The 19,007-nt window shown below is 31.0% G+C and overlaps 2 protein-coding genes across 5 annotated transcripts; both read right to left on the minus strand.

Moving 5' to 3' along the window:
- Positions 1-1,497: 1,497 nt before the first annotated feature.
- On the minus strand, positions 1,498-4,361 carry OTP82 (Tetratricopeptide repeat (TPR)-like superfamily protein). Its single transcript, XM_028061860.2, has 2 exons — positions 2,051-4,361; positions 1,498-1,934 (listed from the first exon to the last, which is right to left on the minus strand). Exon 1 carries the CDS (start codon positions 4,276-4,278, stop codon positions 2,071-2,073), a length of 2,208 nt encoding a protein of 735 aa, XP_027917661.2. The 5' UTR covers positions 4,279-4,361; the 3' UTR covers positions 1,498-1,934; positions 2,051-2,070.
- A 6,651-nt stretch (positions 4,362-11,012) lies between these two features.
- On the minus strand, positions 11,013-13,929 carry LOC114175187 (RNA-binding protein csdA-like). 4 transcript variants are annotated; one of them, XM_028059949.2, is made up of 3 exons: positions 11,944-12,710; positions 11,502-11,572; positions 11,013-11,383 (listed from the first exon to the last, which is right to left on the minus strand). In XM_028059949.2, the coding sequence occupies exons 1-3, from the start codon at positions 12,315-12,317 to the stop codon at positions 11,379-11,381; spliced, it is 450 nt and encodes a 149-aa protein (XP_027915750.1). In that variant the 5' UTR covers positions 12,318-12,710; the 3' UTR covers positions 11,013-11,378. The 4 variants fall into 4 exon arrangements, with proteins under 4 accessions (XP_027915750.1, XP_085526501.1, XP_085526500.1 ...); XM_085670375.1 differs by lacking the exon at positions 11,013-11,383 and adding an exon at positions 13,855-13,929 and having other exon boundaries at positions 11,488-11,572; positions 11,944-12,275; XM_085670374.1 differs by lacking the exon at positions 11,013-11,383 and having other exon boundaries at positions 11,488-11,572; positions 11,944-12,289; positions 12,622-12,745.
- Positions 13,930-19,007: the final 5,078 nt, after the last annotated feature.

A 19,007-nucleotide genomic window follows, 5' to 3' on the forward strand; every position in this document is an offset into this window, starting at 1 on the left:
CATGGTAGAACATAGAAAGTATCGGAAGTGGAAAAAAAGAAAAACAAGATAAACCACTAACTACGAAAGTGGAAAAAATTTACTCATCACACTACTTACCAAACAAATACTCGACTTCCAGGCGAAATATTTACTTTAAAACTGGAAGTCCACTTCCGTAACACTATAAACATTTTACTTCAACGGAAGTCCACTTCCGATTTAATCATACACTTTCGGAAGTCGACTTCCGTTTCACACATACATTTTCGAAAGTCGACTTCCGTAGAAGGAAAAAAATTATTCGATTTTCGTAAAATTTCACTTGTCTCCGGAAGTCGACTTTCGTTTTACATATACACTTCCGGAAGTCGACTTCCGTATATGGAAAAAATAACTTGAGTTCTGCATGACACTTCCGTAAATAAAAATGACTTCATGAAATATTAAAAATGCACCAACATTTATCTCACACATAAACTTATCAAATATAAACTTCTATTCTAAATGCGCGTACCTCTTTTTCTGAGAAGAAATGAAGCAAATGAAATTTCACACCTCAACCACGAAATTTTTTGTAGTGAAAGTGAAAGTAAGTGTAAGTGAAACTGAAGAGGGGTGCAGAGTATATAAACGACTGACCGGTAATTAATTTAGGCAGCCAACTAACTCTGCCATTCATAATTGCGTCTACCTAATTAAACTTTTTTTATTTATTTAATTTTCCAAGGGCATAAATGGAAAAGCATGAATATTTGGAGGTGCAGAAAAAATATTGGGGTGCAGGAAGAAACCCCCTCCATTTTTTCAGTGATGGGGCCACCTGTTTTTGCGGGTCAAAGGCGGACCAAATTGGGTCATACTGACCCATTTTTGACATCCCTATAAATGATCAACCAACCCTAACACAACCCATGTGAAAACAAGTGTATGAGACGGTGGACTTCATTCGAAACCACTAAATTCCTACCTTGTCAAAGGCCCACCCACCCTTCTCGTTTTTGGAGAGTAATTTTAAATTAATGATTTATTATCTTCATAAAATCTCGGTATACATATGTCACCAACTTCATTAATCCTTACCTCAGTTATTCATCTGTTTACAAGGACAGCTTCCATTGTTATCTTTCTATCAATCAAAGTTTTGAGAGTAGTAACTAGCTTCACTGGATCAAAAGTTGATCATGACCAAGCGCTGTTCTAACTCTAGCGTATTATACTTCTCTGTTCTGCTTTCCCTTATCTCATGTCTTGACAAAAACTTTTGCCGCATATACAGTTTCAGAACTATTGTCATGGAAGAGATTTGCATTTCCAGACATCTGAATATTGTTAGGTTTTAATTTACATTTTTTTTTCATTTGTGTGTAAACAGGGTGTGATGGCAGGAGCGAAGGCAGCTGTTTGTTGCCACTCTCGCCACTGCCTCCCCCTATTCAATTTTCTTTGGTTCATTCAATTACTTTGGACATTAAGCTGTAATGAATCTCGATCATTAGTTTACATTTGACATAACCATTTCTTAATATTCAAATCAAGAATTTTATTTATAAATAACTAACTGGAAATTATGTTCGATATGCAGCTGGCTAGTGTATGTATGCTGCTACATTGGACAAGTGCCAATCTCAATCACACTGCTCAAGCTCTCATAATTTCCACAGGTAAATGACTCATCCTTAGTGCTGCCAACGATTTCCTCGTGATGACCATATTACTACTAATGTTTGAATTAGTCATCAAAATATCGTATTATGTAAAACAATGGAGGGAGCAGGGTATTTAATAGTTGCTGACAAGACCGTTTTGGCAACTGCAAGAAAGAACTCCTTCGATTCAACCCACCCTCCAATCCATGAATTCCAAGTGGATCACTTGGATGTTGGATTCCGCCGCAATACATTGGGCAATTTTAGCTTTAACCCAATCATCGAACTCACCACACTTGTATGCATCTATAAACAAAAGGGTTTACATTTCAATAGAGCGAGAACATATGTACCAATTATCAGTTAATTATATGAATGCAAATCATCCACCTTTCTTCTACACAAGAGCAAGTGTTATATACCATTGAAAAGAGATGAAGTTTCACCAGCAGTCATTGCATGAGCATAACCCGTCTTTGAAATGGTGAAAACGGTTTCTATCTCTCGCAATTATTTCCCTATTGAAGATCTTGGATATTAGCTTGGTAGCCGAATGGCAATTTCTACAGACACGAAGATTCTTGACGATCCTAATTGTAGTCCCAGGTTTTGTGCTTATCAAGCCGAAGGCAATAGCCAACTTCTCACTGTGTTGACTCAAAGCCCCTTCTTTCCATTCCTCATCCATATCATAGAGTACCTCAGAAGTATCAGGCACAAACCCAGACTCCTCCAAAAGCTTATCGACCTCGTCCAACATTCTATAAATATATTCACTCTGTGAGTGCAACTTATCACCAACGAGGAACTCATGCACAACACCATCAATCTCTATGGAGGTGCATCCGGGAACTTTCTTCATTCCTTTGTCGTTTAACCTGGTTCTTATCCTTGCAACATCGTCCCACCTGCCAGCTCCTGCATATATGTTTGACAAAAGCACGTATGCCCCAGAATTTTCTGGCTCTAATTGAAAGAGTTGTTCTGCTACATATTCACCGAATTCAACCTGTCCATGAATCCTACAAGCATTAAGCAGGGAACCCCAAATGGCTCCATCCGGTTCCATTTCCATATTTCCCATCATAACTTTAGCTTCTTCGAACTTCCCACTTCTAGCTAGGAGATCTATCATGCAACCATAGTGTTGCAATTTTGGTGAGATCCCGTAATCTTGGTTCATTGAACTAAAATATCGGTGTCCAACATCTACCAAACCAGCTTGTGTACAAGCAGACAATACTCCAACAAACGTGATATCATCGGGCTGGAACCCCTCTTTGATCATTTCTTCGAAAAGTGCAAGAGCCCTCTCTGCATGTCCATTCATAGCAAACCCTGATATCATGGCATTCCAAGAAGCCAAACTTCTAGACCCATTGCTTCTAAACACTTGTTCCGCCACCTCAACGCAGCCACACTTTGCATACATGTCAATGATACTAGTCCAAAGAGAAACATTATTCGTCCCTTTCAAGATTTTATCAACATATGCATGAACCCACTTACCAAGGTCAAGAGCACCTAGGCAAGCACAAGCCGGAAGAACGCCCAAGAACGTTACATCGTTAGGCGTCACTTTTTCTCTGAGCATGAGATCAAACAAAGCTAAGGCCTCCGCGTACAAATTCAAGTAGGAATAACCACCAATCATAGTATTCCACAAAATCAAATCTTTTTCCCTTATCCCATCAAACAGCTCACGAGCCGTATCAATTTCACCACACTTACAATACATATCAACGAGCGCGTTAACAAGCTGAATATTCGAACCAAGCCCCTGTTCTCTAACCCAAGAGCCAATCCATTTTCCCAACTCCAGCGATCCCAAATGCCCACAAGCAGAAAGAACACTCACCATTGTACTCTTATTCGGCGACACGTCAGCCTCCTGCATGCTACTAAAGCAAGCCAAGGCTTCTTCAAAGCGACCACCTTGAACATACCCAGCAATCATGGCATTCCACGAAACCACATCCTTGGCGGGAATTTCATCAAAAAGGCGTCGGGCATCGTCCACGTGGCCCTCGGAGACATACCCAGTAATAAGAGCGGTAAATGACACAGCATCTCTGAAAGCACTTTTATCAAACACCAACTGCGCATGCTGCAATTCACCCAATTGGGAGTACATGTGAATGATGGAAGTATGAACGTGGGGATGACAGTGGAGGGCGAGCTTGAGTACGTGAGCGTGGAGCTGTTTCCCCAGGTGGGTGGCTCTGGCTTTGGCACAGGACTTAAAGAGAAAGGGGAAGGTGTGGGAATTGGGGTGGAGACCAGAGTGTAACATGTGGTTGTAGAGGTGTAATGAGGAGGTGGGAGAGGGGGTGAGGGAGTGAGCGCGGATGAGGGTGTTGCAGATGAAGATGTTGGGGTGTTGGATGGAATGGAAGAGAGAGAGGGCGTAGGAGAGGTCCTGGGAAGGGGAAAGGGCGCAGAACTCGATGAGCTTGCTCTGAGCGAAGAGGGTATTGTGGAGACCCGTTTTGATGAGGAGGGAATGGATTTGTTTGAGGGTAGCGATGTTGGGGCAATTGGAGAGGAGAGTGAGATGAGGGTGGTTTTGGAGAATGCTGTAGGGAGGATCAGAGGCGGCGGGGAGAAAGTGAAGAATGGAAGAAGACACTGAGACACACGACAACGCCATGGTTTTCCCAATGTTCTTGATGATAACTTGTCTGCAACACAAGCCATTGGCAAGTGATAAGAGTTGGTTTCAGAGCATGTCAAAACACGTTAAAATATCACTTGTTATTTTTTGATTATTTTTTCGTAAATTGTATTTTCAAATAATATATCACATGAATGTTAGTTATCTTTTATATTTTAAGAAATGGACACTAGTTGTCAACCATAAGTATAGTAATTCAATTATATTATTTATTATGGACAAATTTTAAAATTTTTATAAATTTAGTTAAAGTTATTATGTTTTTACAACTTTTATTAGGACCATTTTCATTAAGTTACTTTTTCTCTTCTTTTTTTTTTTCAAGAAATTAATGTTTACAAATATAATTTCGTTTTTTAAGCTTTTCAAATTAGTCAAGTATTTCTTTTTTATTTTATTTTTTTAAAACTGTGTTTTTTTTTCCTGTCCCTTTTAATTTTTTTCTTAAAATCATGCTTTTAATTGAAGCAGTCACGTGTCAAAATATAAAAGGTGTCATGTGTCAAATAAGACGAGTTTCAAGATAAAATATAATTCAAAATTTGATGTGTAACACGTTCAAATAATATTAAAACATATTTGACTCAATTAAGTAAGAAAAAACTATAGTGCATAATGTTCCTAAATAAAGGGATAAAATTACTAATTCAGTCTTTGCATAATGTGGTTTGTTAGACTAGTAAACTCAATAAAAAAATATTAAAAGGACGAATAATTTAAATAAACAAAAATTGAAAATTAAAACTTTTTATTGTGTGCATGGATTATTTGGTTCCTGTTTTTGTTCAAAAAGTCAAGTTGATTCTCTAGTTTTTTTTAATCTCAATTTGGTCTTGATTTGTGAAAATTGCAATTTAGTATGAGTTTTTTAAAAATTGATACAATTTTCTTTTCGTTAAATTTCTTGATACAAATCAAAACTTTTTTCATCAAAATTGACACTTATGTTAATTACACTAACAAAATAAATCATTCTTATTAATAACTTCAATTTTGATGAAAAATCATTGGTTTGTTTTAAGAAATTTAACAAAAAGAATCAAATTGTATCAATTTTTCATAATTGATAACCAAATTGCATCAATTTCCCCCAATCGAGCCTAAAACAAAATTAAAGAATCAACTTGACACTTTGGACGAAAACAATGACCAAACGAGTAATTAAATCTATTCTTTTCATTTCAATAAGAAAAATATTTTTTGGCTTTTCATTTCAATAAGAAAAATATTTTTTGGCTAATTTTGAATTGATCCATCCATTTTGTTATAGATATAAGTAGAAGTTTATCTTCATAACATTATTGGACATGTGACAGTCAAACTGAAATATGATCTATATAACATGACCAATAATCCTTATTTCAAACAAGATAAAACTAAAGTCCATAAGGTTTGTAAATGTTTACTAAATTATAAATTAAGATAACACGTGTTAGTACTTGCAAATGGCAAAAGAAACAAGACAATGACATGAACAAAGTAGTCGAAGATCTTGAAACTCCACACAAATACATTACCTGTCTTTTAATTTAATTGTTATTAACATTGGTTGTCAACTAAGTTGGAAAGTTACTATCTCTTGAACATCAAAGTTATAATTTTCTCAATTATAACTTTAAACACGACTCATGCTTGATTTTTGTTTATATTTTATGAGTAAAGTGGTGATTGAAATATTTGCTTTTTCTGGATTTAAAACAAGCGTGACAATGTGGCTCAGTCCAAAATTTTAATAATCTTGAGCAATAATATTTGACAAACAAGTATGAGATGATTCAATTTTTTTATCTCTCATTAGAAATGGCAAAGCGAATTAAACCTAATTGGTTAACCTACTAGCCCACAACAATTAATGATTCTGGGTTGGTATTTTCAACTTGTCATCATGTTTGTCTCATTTGTCTAGGAATTCTTATCACCTTTGAGTTAAACAAATGATCGTGATTAGTTCACAAGATGTTAAGGAACTCCAAAACCTATAGATGAAGGACCATTAATGGCTTAAGCATGAAAACAATGGGTTTTGGTTACAAGTTGAAGGAAAAATAAAGGAAAAATAAAGAAACATGGACAAGTTGTAAAATGAAATAGAAAATAGATTGAAGGAAGCACATTTGGTAGAACACTCCACCTCCAAGAGAATTCCCAAAGGGCAAGTGTTACAAGGATTCATTACTTGAAAAAAAGAATTCAAGATAATAAAAAGTACGAGAAAATAACTCTCAAAGTTTACTTAAAAGGAGAAAATTTTTATTCGATCTTCAAAAAAATTTTCAAAAAAGACATAAACTTTTTTATATAGACAATGTCATATCTAGGAGAGGGAAAAACATCTCAGGAGACATTAGAAATATTAGAATACCAAATATAAAGATAAGATTATTTAAGTTAAAGTTAACTTAACTAATCATGCGATTAACAGTTAGCTAACTTCTAATTACGAAAACATACGAAATTCTTTAAAATTAGAAAAAAAGACACATTGTAGTTTTCATAATTAAGAAAAGAACTATGAAGAAGCACATGTGATTCACGGAGTGGTTAAAAAAATATGTAAAATAGGTATAATCATAGTTACACTTATGAAAGTGACATGTGTGATTAGAAACTCTTCATATTATTTCCAAACCCTACAAAACATTCTATGATTCAAAAGTTTTTCAAATTTGAGAATTTCTTTATTTTCTTTTTTTAATCTTTTGATAAATTCTTCTGTAAAAATTTTTAGAATCTTTCGTTAATTTTTTTGTTCTATTTTTTTGTCATGCGTTTTTTATTTATTTTTAAAGCTTATTTTATCTTTCTTTATTAAATCTCTCTCCAAACATACTTACATGAACAAACACTTAGATAAAATGAAAGAAAATATGTAAATATATCCGACAAGATAGAAGGATGAAAATGAAGATGTAATTGTTATTTTATTAAAAAATTAAGGGATGACAATGTTTTTTAACATAATCATATAAAGCTAAGTGTTATTTCTCTCAATATTAATATTATTATAATATTATATTTCATAAAAATTAAGCTAATGTAAAATAAGATTATCTTAAACAATCTTAGGAGTGACAATGTAAGTTTGGCTTGGTGGACTGATTCGTAGGTCTGCAAAAAAAGTACGGGACGAACCAATAGATTGAACTCGCTGGCCCACAAAAGTCCGGTTTGCATAACCTGTAGCACGAGCGGACTAGCCCGCAGTCCACATAAAAAAAAACTTGCACTTATGTATATTAATTACTTTCTTTATGAACTTCTCCATGAATCATGAATGAAAAACTTTTCTATTAATGAAAAAGATAAGTGTTATATATTTTTGAATACGCAAAAATTTGAAGAAAAGAACATGTATGTCAAAATGCAAATATAAATATAATAAAAATGTTAAATTATCAATTTATCATCAACTCCACAAAATTTTTGATTTTTAATTTTAATTTTATAAATTTGCTAAAGTTTCTTAAATTTATTGAACATTAAAAACTTTAACATCATGATTTTTCTTAAAAAAAAAAAAGGCGAACCCACAAACGTACCAAACTTTATTTTGAAAGTGGAACTAACTAACTGTACTTATATTTTGTGAGTTAATACAGGACGGACGGATCTAAGCACACCGGACCGACCCACTTTACCGATCGTAATGAGATTAATAAGAGAGAAGACAGAATTGAATGGGTATTAAAGTGGACCAGGTAACCTGATGCAGTGGTCGTTTTCATTATACCTGTGTTATATGGAATCTGGAATTATGTATCCATAGCATGGTTTAGCAGCACTTTTGTTAGTAGCAGATACTCAAAAACTTTGAAACAAGTGACAATTCCACTTCTTTTAACTTTTAAAATCAGCGCCATGACGCCACGCTCAAAAGCTTCACCCATCCCATTATTCTTATCCTTCCATTCATACGTTACATCCAATCGATTAAATGCATATAGTATGGGATTCCCATTTCACTTTAAGATTTTTTGTTTATTTAAAGGCATCAATAAATCACGAGATTAAAATATTATACATTTCTCTTCTGTTATAAAGTAGAACGTTATTTAGGTGTACTATTTTAAGATTTTGAAAGCTCGTTTATGTAAAAATTTCAACGAAATTTAAAATAGTTTGCGAGAAAGTAATACTTTATAAAGTATTTTGATAATTAAAATCTTAAAGAATTTATAAAATATAAAATGATAAGAATTGAAAGGATTATATATTTTTAAAAGTTCATCTTACTTATTATCCTATACAGATAAATCTTTATACAGATAAATTTTTCCTGTCTTTTTTAATTTTTAAACTCCCTCTCTACAGGACAACGGTCCAAGAGAATTTCATACTTCACTTCGAAAGTCCTCTATTCAAATTCGGGAACAATATTAATAATTATAATGTTTATTTGTCTAAAAATCATAAAGTAATTTTATTAATTTTTACTTTGTTTGTAACATGTAATAACTAATAATAGCACACAAAATACATAGATATAAAACAATATTTAAAATTGGAAGAAAGAGAACTACATATATTGTTGTTAATGTTGAGATTAAGTCTAAATGAAAGTTAAAAAAGTCATAATGAAAATAGAAAAAAAAAAGTTACATATTTAGATGAGATTATATTATATGAAATTACTCTTTATTCGTATAAATAGAAAGTCACAGAATATCCAATATAACAGTACAACAAATAACAAATATTGTTAAGAAAGATCTTAAAAAAATTTAATATCATCGTAAGAAATTGACTTTAAATCTAACTTAACCTTACAAATCGGTTTGTAAGGTAAAATTTGTACTCACTTATATAATGTACACTCGTCTTATTTATATTTGACGTAGAATCTCTAGTAATAACTAAAAACACTTAGGGTTTGTTCGCTTTCGAGGATTTTCTGTTTTAGTGGAAATCAAAGGATGGATCAGTAGAGAAATAAGGTGTTCGTTTTGGATGATATATGGGCGAGTGTTTACAATGATTTGGAGGATGAATGGTTTTTTTTTATCCCGCATGTGCAGGGTAGATTTGAAGGATTGCTTCAACAAATGACCATTTTTCCCATTGTTGGACATTGGAATGAAGTTGGATCCGTTCCCAATAAGGTTGAATCCAATCCAATGCAATGGGATTGATCCCAATGATATTGGATCCAATCCCATGATGCTTAGATCTGATTCCAAGTTTATATATATATATATATATATATATATATATATATATATATATATATATATATATAAAATAAATAATAATATTAAATAATAATGATAAAAATAATATTAATAATTATTGTTTTATTAATAATAATAATAATAATATATTAATTTTAACGTTAAAGGCAAAATTGTAATCTTCCATTTTAATACACTAAAACTTTATTTTTTATCTATCACATCATTCAAATCACTTACAAAATTTCATAAACTTTACTTCTAAATCTACTTACCTTCACCTTCAAATTCCTTAAAAAAAAACAACACACACTTTACCATTTAATCTACTCAAATTCATTCTCTCACTCTTCCTCAAATCCATCTTTTGAAGTGAACAGAGTCTTAGATTGTGTTCTTTTGGATGGATTCAGTATTCAAGAGGAATGAGAAGCGAGTATTAGAAGGTGATTGTCTTGTTCTTTCTGGGATGATGGAAAGGGATAGAGAGGGAGGATTAGCATGATTCTTAATAAATGTCATCCCTCTAGTCTTGGTGAGATTGGAGGGTTGGCTGATGCTAAATGACTAATTTATCCTCTTCATATTTATTTTTTCCACACTACCTTCGTAATATTTACTTATTTTTCACCTTACATATTAAATTTATTTTCATACAAAATATATTGTATTATTCATTTTTTTAATTTCAATCATTGAATAAAATTTATTAAAAATAATTTTAAATCATTTATATATAATTTTATATAATCTATAGCAATAGGGACATTTTGGTAATCTAACTTTTTATCTATTAATTTTTTTTAATATATCACATCAATAATTCAGTCGTAAACTTTTACAAACTTCACTCCATCCGGTATAAAATCACATATGAATCCCTTAAAAAAAACAACAACAACCTCACCCTCTAATTCATTCAATCTCTTCCTATCCTTCTTTATAAAATCATTTCTCCCAAAAGAACACAACCTTAATAGTCTTGGTTCAATCCAAATTTGTCATAAGTATTTTTCTTATAAAATAAAATCTTGATCGCAGACACCTCCTAATCAAAATAATGTATAAAAAAAACTAATACTTTTGTGTAAATTAATTTTCAGTTGGTATATATATAATGTATCCACTTGGTAAAAAAGCATTAAATTAATTTAATGCGAAATTATTTGTATATTTAAATTGATTTTATCTAGTCAGTCAATGTGAGACTTTTAACATATCCCTTTACATCAAAGTATATATAATATGTTCAAGAGACAATAAATTTCACTAATATAAGTTTGCATGACAAAATTGATTAATAAAGTGAGATTTAAACTCATATATATATATATATATATATATATATATATATATATATATATATATATATGAATTAATTTTGTTTCTCATGGATTTGTGTCTTCAAACATTCACAAATAAAAGATTTGATTGTACATGACAAGTGACTGGAACTACAACATTTTTAATGAATATAGAGATTAAAAATATATTTTGAAGGAAAAGCACATTAATTACTTTTCTATTACTTCTCTGCCATAACTTCTAAATGCAGAAATATCTGGGAAATAAAATAAAAGGATGACTGAAGGTCTGACTATGACTTGGTGTCTTGTTATGCAAAATTTTATTTGGAACAGCATGACATAAGGAACTCAATTAAATAGATGCTCCTACACAATTTTTTTATAAGTAGAATATGGAAAACAATATGGTTTTCATAAACTACCTTAAACTACAGCTAGTAATTAGAAGCAATATGACATAACATCTTATTTTATCCTAATGAAAAAGCAATTCTATGACTATTTCCAGAGAGCCTTGATCAATGATTTATCATAGAATGTCGTTTGAAGAAGAAAGTTGAGGGTAATCATCCATATTGCTGTTCATCTGAAATTTCTTCCTTTAGTCTGCAGTACCAGGAAGTAATGTGCAACTGAGGTTAAATAGCAGTTGAAAAATGAAAGATTATCCTTAGAATACTTTGAACAAAGAACAACTGAAAGGTTAAAATTTAGAGTACCCTACCAAAATCCCTAGGCATTTTGCATTTAAAGCATTCTTCCCTGCTAGCATAATTATGCCCTCCACAGCCAATTCTGTTACCCAAGAAGAAGGAAAAATGTTCAGTATGTTCACTGTTAGGTATATTCTTCGGTACATTGTGTTGAAATTGTGTTAAAATTTTAAGTGTAAGTCTAAGTATTATATTAAATAAATAAAAAATATCAATGAATCTTTCAAGATTATATGATGAAACATGAATTCGAACATAAAATATTCATTATCATCTTTTAATCCATAATCCAAAATCTTAAGACAATAAATTTATAATTTTTCTTTCTTTTTCAACTTTTTCATTTTTATTCATGTGATACTTGGATTTTCAACACAGTTATTAAAAGTGATGGTAATTGTAATGTAGGATAAGAAAGAGATACTATTTTGAGCAGTGAAAATGTGAATGGACCTTGTGCAAAGCCAGTCTCCATTCTTCCATCCTGGGGGGAAAGTGTGAGATCCATATTCTCCAGAGTTGCTGCCATATACTGAAGAGTAATGATCTTTGACTGCACCACATTTATAGCACCTTGATCTACCGGCATAGTTATGACCTCCACAGTTGCAGAACCAGTCCCCTGCCAAAGCTTCAGTCTTTTTGTATCTGTAGGTTGAAGGGTCAGGTCCCCCATACTTGGGGTATCCACAGCTCTGGCATGCTTCCCTCTTTTTGAAATTTATATGCTCACAAACACCACACATCCAATCTCCTCCAGACCAGCTCATTTTCCTGATCAATATCTTCAATTGTGGTCCTAAATTAATAAACTTGTGTTCCATCATTTCTCAATGCAACAGAAACGGGATATATATGCATGTAGCCTAGTCACAAAAATGGCAGATATTATCAATCCTTCTGTAATGCATTAAGAGTTATGATCCAAGCTTCTGTTAAAAGCATGCAGTATTTGGTTAATCTGCATAGGAACTGCAATTTCCATTTGTCCTTCTCTACTAAATCTATTCATAGGGGTTGAGCCTATATGAAGTTCCACAGCACTCCATTAACAAAGAAAGATCACGCATAACATCCACGTATAAGAAATTGTTTGAGATTCGAATGACGAGTATAGAAACAAAAATTTACCTTTCAAGGAGAATTATGAACACTATAAGTATTACGCATGTAATGACTTGTGAGCTACTGTAGTAGTAGTTTTAGAGTCGCACGAGTCAAGATGATGACTCTGTTGGTTGTGTTGCCAGACTTTATATACTAGTTGTAAAACACATTGTGGTGGGAGCATAAATACAATGTCTCTTCGTTCCACGTAATCTCTTAAAGTAGGAATTACTTGAAGGCCTAGATAAAAGACACTTTACATGCAATAGAAATAATCACACACAAGTTACTTTCTGCAGGTTCCTGTTTATAAAACAAACAATTATAATTTATAAAACTTGCTTATGAACAAACTAGTTATCAAATGGTCTAAGGTCCGGTAGATGCTAAGAAACTACGTGATTTAATGAGACCATGACTATTTAGAAACATTTGATTAAGATTTTATCTAGTCATTCTTCGTTTAAAGAATCTTCAAATTTAGGATTTTTCATATATATATAGTGAACTAATACGAATATTTTTTTGTTTATATACTAATTATCTTTTTCATTTATATTCGATGTAAAACTCGCAGTAATATTCATATTTAGAATCTTAATATTATTATATTACATATAAAAAAAAGTAATTAAAATGACTTGGCCACGTATTGAAAAGACAAATAGAGGCATCGAGGAGGAGTAAAATGTATGAATTTTAGCCATATGAAAAGAATAAGAAAGAAAAGGAGAGGAACAATTGTAAATTGTTAATAAATTCTGATAATAAATAATATTAATAGGAAACTGGCTGCTAAGTCGAATAACATTGTGACATCTACATAGGCTATCTTAATACAATTAGACTAATGGTGTTGTTAGTGGAAAGTGGAGAAAAAGGGTAAGAACAGTGCATGCATACACGTTTGTTTATCTAGTCTTTGCCCATCTTTACGTGATTCCTATGCATTATTGAGAGGAACATATCCAAGCTAGGTAAGGCTAAGAGGGACAGTTGCTATGTGATAGATATGTGTTCAATATTTTTTTATTCTATTCTACTTCTCCTTCTACTCCATTTTCTCACTTCTTCATTTTATTTATTTAAATGAGACAAAGAATCAGGTCATGAATTGCTGCTCCCTTGGTCAAAAATGGCTTCTTCTATGCTGAGTATAAGAGCAGGGGGCATGCAGGGGTAAGCATGAACTAATGTTACAAAAGCATTAATCATGTGAAAACAAGAACAACCAAGAAAATTAAATGAGAATCAAACAAAAAAATAGAGCTTCAAAAGATTTGCTGCGAAGGCGTGGAGAAAACATGAAACAGGCATGAAAAAGGGTGGTGGTTCTTATTGGGTACACATCAGATGAGAGTATAACAGGGAGAGAAAGAAGTGGTGGAACAAGTGAGAGTTGGGTTGATACTCTCTGAAAATCTTTCCCTCAAAGAGAAGGAAAGTGCAGAGATGTGAATGAGATTTTAGACAACACTCCTAAGTCTCTTTCCCTGTTTACTCTCCTTTCAATGTTGGGATATTTGTATGTAGTAATACACTTATTATTTAATTAATATATTCTATGGATGATCTGCCATTAATTCATTCATGCTAAATAATAACTATTAAGTTAACTTTTTTTCATAATATTATGGAGATAATGAAAATGTAGAGAAGGGAAAGAGGAAGAAGAGACTAGGAAAGATACGAAAATATTTTTTAACATAGTTTTTTTACAATGTTGACGTGATAGCATCTTATTGAATAAAAAAAAGATTTTGTGTAGTTTGGAAAGAGAAGAAAAATGTTCGGTGTAACTTAAAAATAAGAGTCGGTGTAACTTAAAAATAAGAGTTGGTCAAAGTTTGTTAAGAAAAACTTTGTCAAACTATCATTGTCTCGAAAAATAATAGAAAATGCTCATGTAGGATTTTCATCTCATATCTTCACGCCAAAACATATACATTTTAAGCGTGAGATCAAATATTATTGGATTGACTTTTTGATGGTTCTCATACTATCTTAAGAAATGTAAGTCTAACTCAACCTTATAAAATCAGTTTGTATAAGATGAGGTTTGCACTCACTTATATATAATTAATTTATTTTATCTCTAATTGATGTGAAATTTCAAACACATTGCATTATACATCACTTCACATTCTTTCCGTAATGTTATGGAATACTTAATATCATAACAAATCAACTATTCAAATTCAACTAATTTCATTATGAAAATTTAAAGGACTAAATATATTTGTATTTCATAAACTTGGACGCACAGTTAAAATTTATGTATATCTCAAATTTTAGTCCCAAACTTTAAAAATGAATTAATATAGTCCTCTTAACCCAAATTTTTCAATCTTATTCACTTTTAAGATAGTATTTGCAACTAATTATATATATATATATATATATATATATATATATATATATAAAATATAAATTGATCTTATATTTCGTTAATTGGAACTTCCAACACACCTCTTTCACACTAAGACATATATATATTACAAACATGAGACTGTAGGTAGTTCAATAAAAATTTGATAATGGATAAAACAATAAATCCAACAAACAATAAACTTTATTAGAATTAGTTCAACTTCATGACTCTCATCATCCTGTAAAAGAAATATACAACATAATAATATAATACATAGCAAATGCTAGTCATACATAATCCTATGATTATCACTACCATTATTACCCCACATACAAGAATATGTATCCAAAATATATATTCCTGTCACCGTCCTTATACTTAAATTAAAATAGATATTATTTATATTCGTACTTCTATCCGATCAATATAAAATTTCTCCATCAAAATCATCATATGAATACTTTCCCAATCACTAACTAATGAATACTCACGAAAAAAAAAATCTTAATCCAAGCAAGCATTAGATACAATAAATGTTAACCTATAAACATAACTTCCTCGGCGCCTAAGATTTTCAAATTAGAAACCAAAATGAAACAGAATTTGCTACAAATCTCATTAACGATAACGTGGAATTCGATGTGTGAAACAGCACTCAAAACTCATGAGATACCCTAGTCGGTGACGCAACCTTGATTTTTGTTCTGGAAAATCCTCTAGCATTGCACATGTAACACAAGGAAAAACCATGAAAATTGATGGATCTGATAATTCATGTGCCTTCAAAACAAAACTTTTTTTGTAGTACCTATTGAAGAGAAAACATGTAACAAAAACTTCAAATTATATCATTATTTTGATGGTGAAGGCATTGGCTTATTGGTACAACATGAGCAACAAAAAAGGGTTGGAAGCAAATACGAGAAGAAGGAAAAAAAAATTAGTGTGAAGAGTTTGCACCATTGCATTGCATCTCTTACAAATGTGATATACAACTTCTCATTAAAAAATTGACAATCTTTCTTACTTTTTCTATCTCGCATGTGGAAATTGTGTCGTAATGTTTACAAATAGATACATCTTAAATGCTAATTGCGTGCGTCACTTCACAATGTTTTAAATTTGATAGACTGAAATACTTTTTCAATTTTTAATTAACTTTAGTTATTCTATGTATTGATTAAATAAATTAACGCATGGTATTCCATATAAAGATAGGGTCGTTGATTCAATTCGGAATGGGTCTAAAAAGTGATATAAACAATACTTTTTTGAAAGCATAAACAAAAGTATACTATATATTTACATGTGACTTTATCATATTTTGAATTTTATATAAGATGATCCATTTGATATAATGCATTACATGTACGAACGGATGAAATCGATTGGGTGAGTTTATCTTCTGTTTTAATTCTTTCTTCTCTTTCAAAACCATGGAGAATTAATTAATTACTTTGGAATAACTCAAATCAAAGGATTAAATAAGTAACACTTGATTTTGTTCATGCATTTTTATGATTTGTTTAATCTTATATATGTATTTTAAGAAAAATTATTTTTTCCCCATCTATCTCCATCCACCTCATTTTTACTTTATCATTTGTAGGGTTGGTAGTCAGTCTGTCCCGTTTAGACCCGTCTTGCGTTGAAAAATATAAATTGAAAAGTCTGGTCCACGCTATCTAAGTTCTGGCCCGTGGGCCTGCAGGTTGGTTTGTTTTTTTTTTGTAATTTTTTATGATAAATTTTTCAATGTTCAACAAATTAAAAAATTTTAACAAATTCACAAAAAGTAAGCAAAGACTTTATGGAATTGAATGATAAATTGATAATTCAACATTTTGATCATATTCATACTTTAACATACATGTTCAACATTTCAAATTTTAACACATTTAAAAATACATAATTTTTCATTCATATAAGATTTTGAAACATTCATGAGGAGTCAAGAAGAAATATAATCAATATATACAAATGTAATTTTTTTTATGTAGACTGCGAACTCAGACTTTTTAGACTTATAAACTCAATATTTCAATTTATCTCACTTTTTTTAACGTATCAACCGTCGGACCAAACACATGTTGCGGCCACTATATCATTTGTATGATTTGGTATATATATTTGCCTCTGATTGCAATATATGTTGTGGATTTTCAGAAAACGATATACTTATACGGTGGTGTGACACATAACATTTTATAGATATATATTTTTTTATGTAAACTTGATGTGACTTTGCAAAATTCTTTGAGATGCCAAGTAGCTTATTCTGTGGTAAACATAGAGATGACTATTTTTGGGTTTAGATTGGCGTAAGGAGCTTGATTATGCTAATTTGTGATATGGTTAAAATTCGAAAAGCAACGGCTATATTTTAGAGGTAGTGTGATTGGGTTGTGGATTCTCCAAGTATTATTGAATAGAATAGAGAGAAAAGGTTGATAGTGGGGGTATGAACTGTGTGAGTCTAAGGTTTTATTTGATGTCAATACATGCAGAATATTCATCTTGTCTGCAGAAAATTAGTGATTACGATTCCTCCTTATCGAACCTGGGCCAACAACCCAGTATTCAGCCCACGCTGGATTCCACCCATTTCAGCCATGTCAGCCATGTCAGCAAACCCACACCATCAACTTAAAATATAACTGCTTCTTTACAATATAAAATAATTAAGAGCCACCACAAAACTAAAACACCATCCTGCTTAATTTTACCTCTATTTTTCTTTTTCTATCAAAATCTCTCCCCTTTAGGCTGAAGGATTTGGTAAAAAAAGTTTAAACTCACATTTATATACATCTTAATGTCATTAAAAATGCATTATGTATACTAAACTGTCTTATGGAAAGGTTATGTTAAATATTATTTCGGGAAAAATACTCTTTAAACAAAGAATTGAGACAGTGAAAAAAAGAGTGATGAAAATAAGAAACTAATAGAATCTTTGCGATACAAGTCTTACATATGACTTTGATAAGTATTCATTTATGCTTTTTGAATTTTTTTTTTCTCAGATATTTTGGAGGAATAAATATAGGGATAGAGTGAAGTAACCAAGAGATATGTGGGCGGAAAGGGACCTTAGATCGAGGCATTTTAGTTTTCATTTATGATGCATAAAGAAATGATATTAAATTATTTATAAGGTTAAATCTTGAAATTAGTTCATTCAAAATTTTGAATTAATTTAGTCTTTCATCTTTTAAAATATGTAAATTTAATTATTTTAATCAAATTTTGTTAGATTTATTTGATATTTTGTATGCATTTCAGAATTATATTTGAGTTATTTATATTGTTTGACACATTTTTTCTTTAATGTTAAGCCAAATACTATTATGAAACGAGTTTGAAATGTTAAATAAATTTAACAAAATTTGATTAAAAATACTAAATATACATATTTCAAAAGTTAAAGAATTAAATTGGTCCAAAGTTTCAAAATAAATTAATTCTAAAATTTTATGGTTGTTTTTTTTTTCATATATCTAATAATAATTTTAATAGAATCAGGAAAGCATTTGTCCACACTCAATTATGTGTGGAAGAAAATGTCCACTATATATTAGCGAAAGTATACCTCTTAAGATACACTATTAGCGTCATGAAAATGAAGTAACATATATTTGGTTTTCTAAACCTTATAAGTTTAATTATATTATACTTTAAACTTCATTTTTATTTTTACTCCTGTAAATAAAGAAATACTTTTAATAAGATTAAAATAACTTTTATAAATATGTTTTATTTATCTTTATAAAAGGCTATTCTGGACATCACTGTAGAATTTTGGTGTTTCTATCATGTTCATCATGTTCATTCTCTAAGTTCATTAATTATGTGCTCTTAAAGAAAATGGTATTAAGGAAATTAAAGAAGAAAAAATATAAACAAGTATTAAATACAGGAGCCAACCAAAACTAACTCGTGATATAATCATGAAAATCTATATTCTGATAGTTCAAACCGATTTCGAATAAATCTTGGGTGATACAGGTGGACAAGTTTTCAAACTAAACAAAATTTT

This window comes from Vigna unguiculata, chromosome 3 (assembly GCF_037176805.1).
Source record: "Vigna unguiculata cultivar grain cowpea cultivar isolate G323 ecotype 2 chromosome 3, ASM3717680v1, whole genome shotgun sequence".
Classification (NCBI taxonomy): domain Eukaryota; kingdom Viridiplantae; phylum Streptophyta; class Magnoliopsida; order Fabales; family Fabaceae; genus Vigna; species Vigna unguiculata.

Excerpts from the sequence above, each read along its gene's own strand:
- OTP82 (XM_028061860.2), bottom strand. The coding sequence starts at position 4,278 with ATGGCGTTGTCGTGTGTCTCAGTGTCTTCTTCCATTCTTCACTTTCTC.
- LOC114175187 (XM_085670375.1), bottom strand. The coding sequence starts at position 13,914 with ATGCCTGTTTCATGTTTTCTCCACGCCTTCGCAGCAAATCTTTTGAAG. Across the intron at positions 12,276-13,854 it reads TTTTGAAGCTCTATTTTTTT|ATATTGATCAGGAAAATGAG; the intron begins GTTTGATTCTCA and ends CCACAATTGAAG. Across the intron at positions 11,573-11,943 it reads GGAGACTGGCTTTGCACAAG|AATTGGCTGTGGAGGGCATA; the intron begins GTCCATTCACAT and ends CTTGGGTAACAG.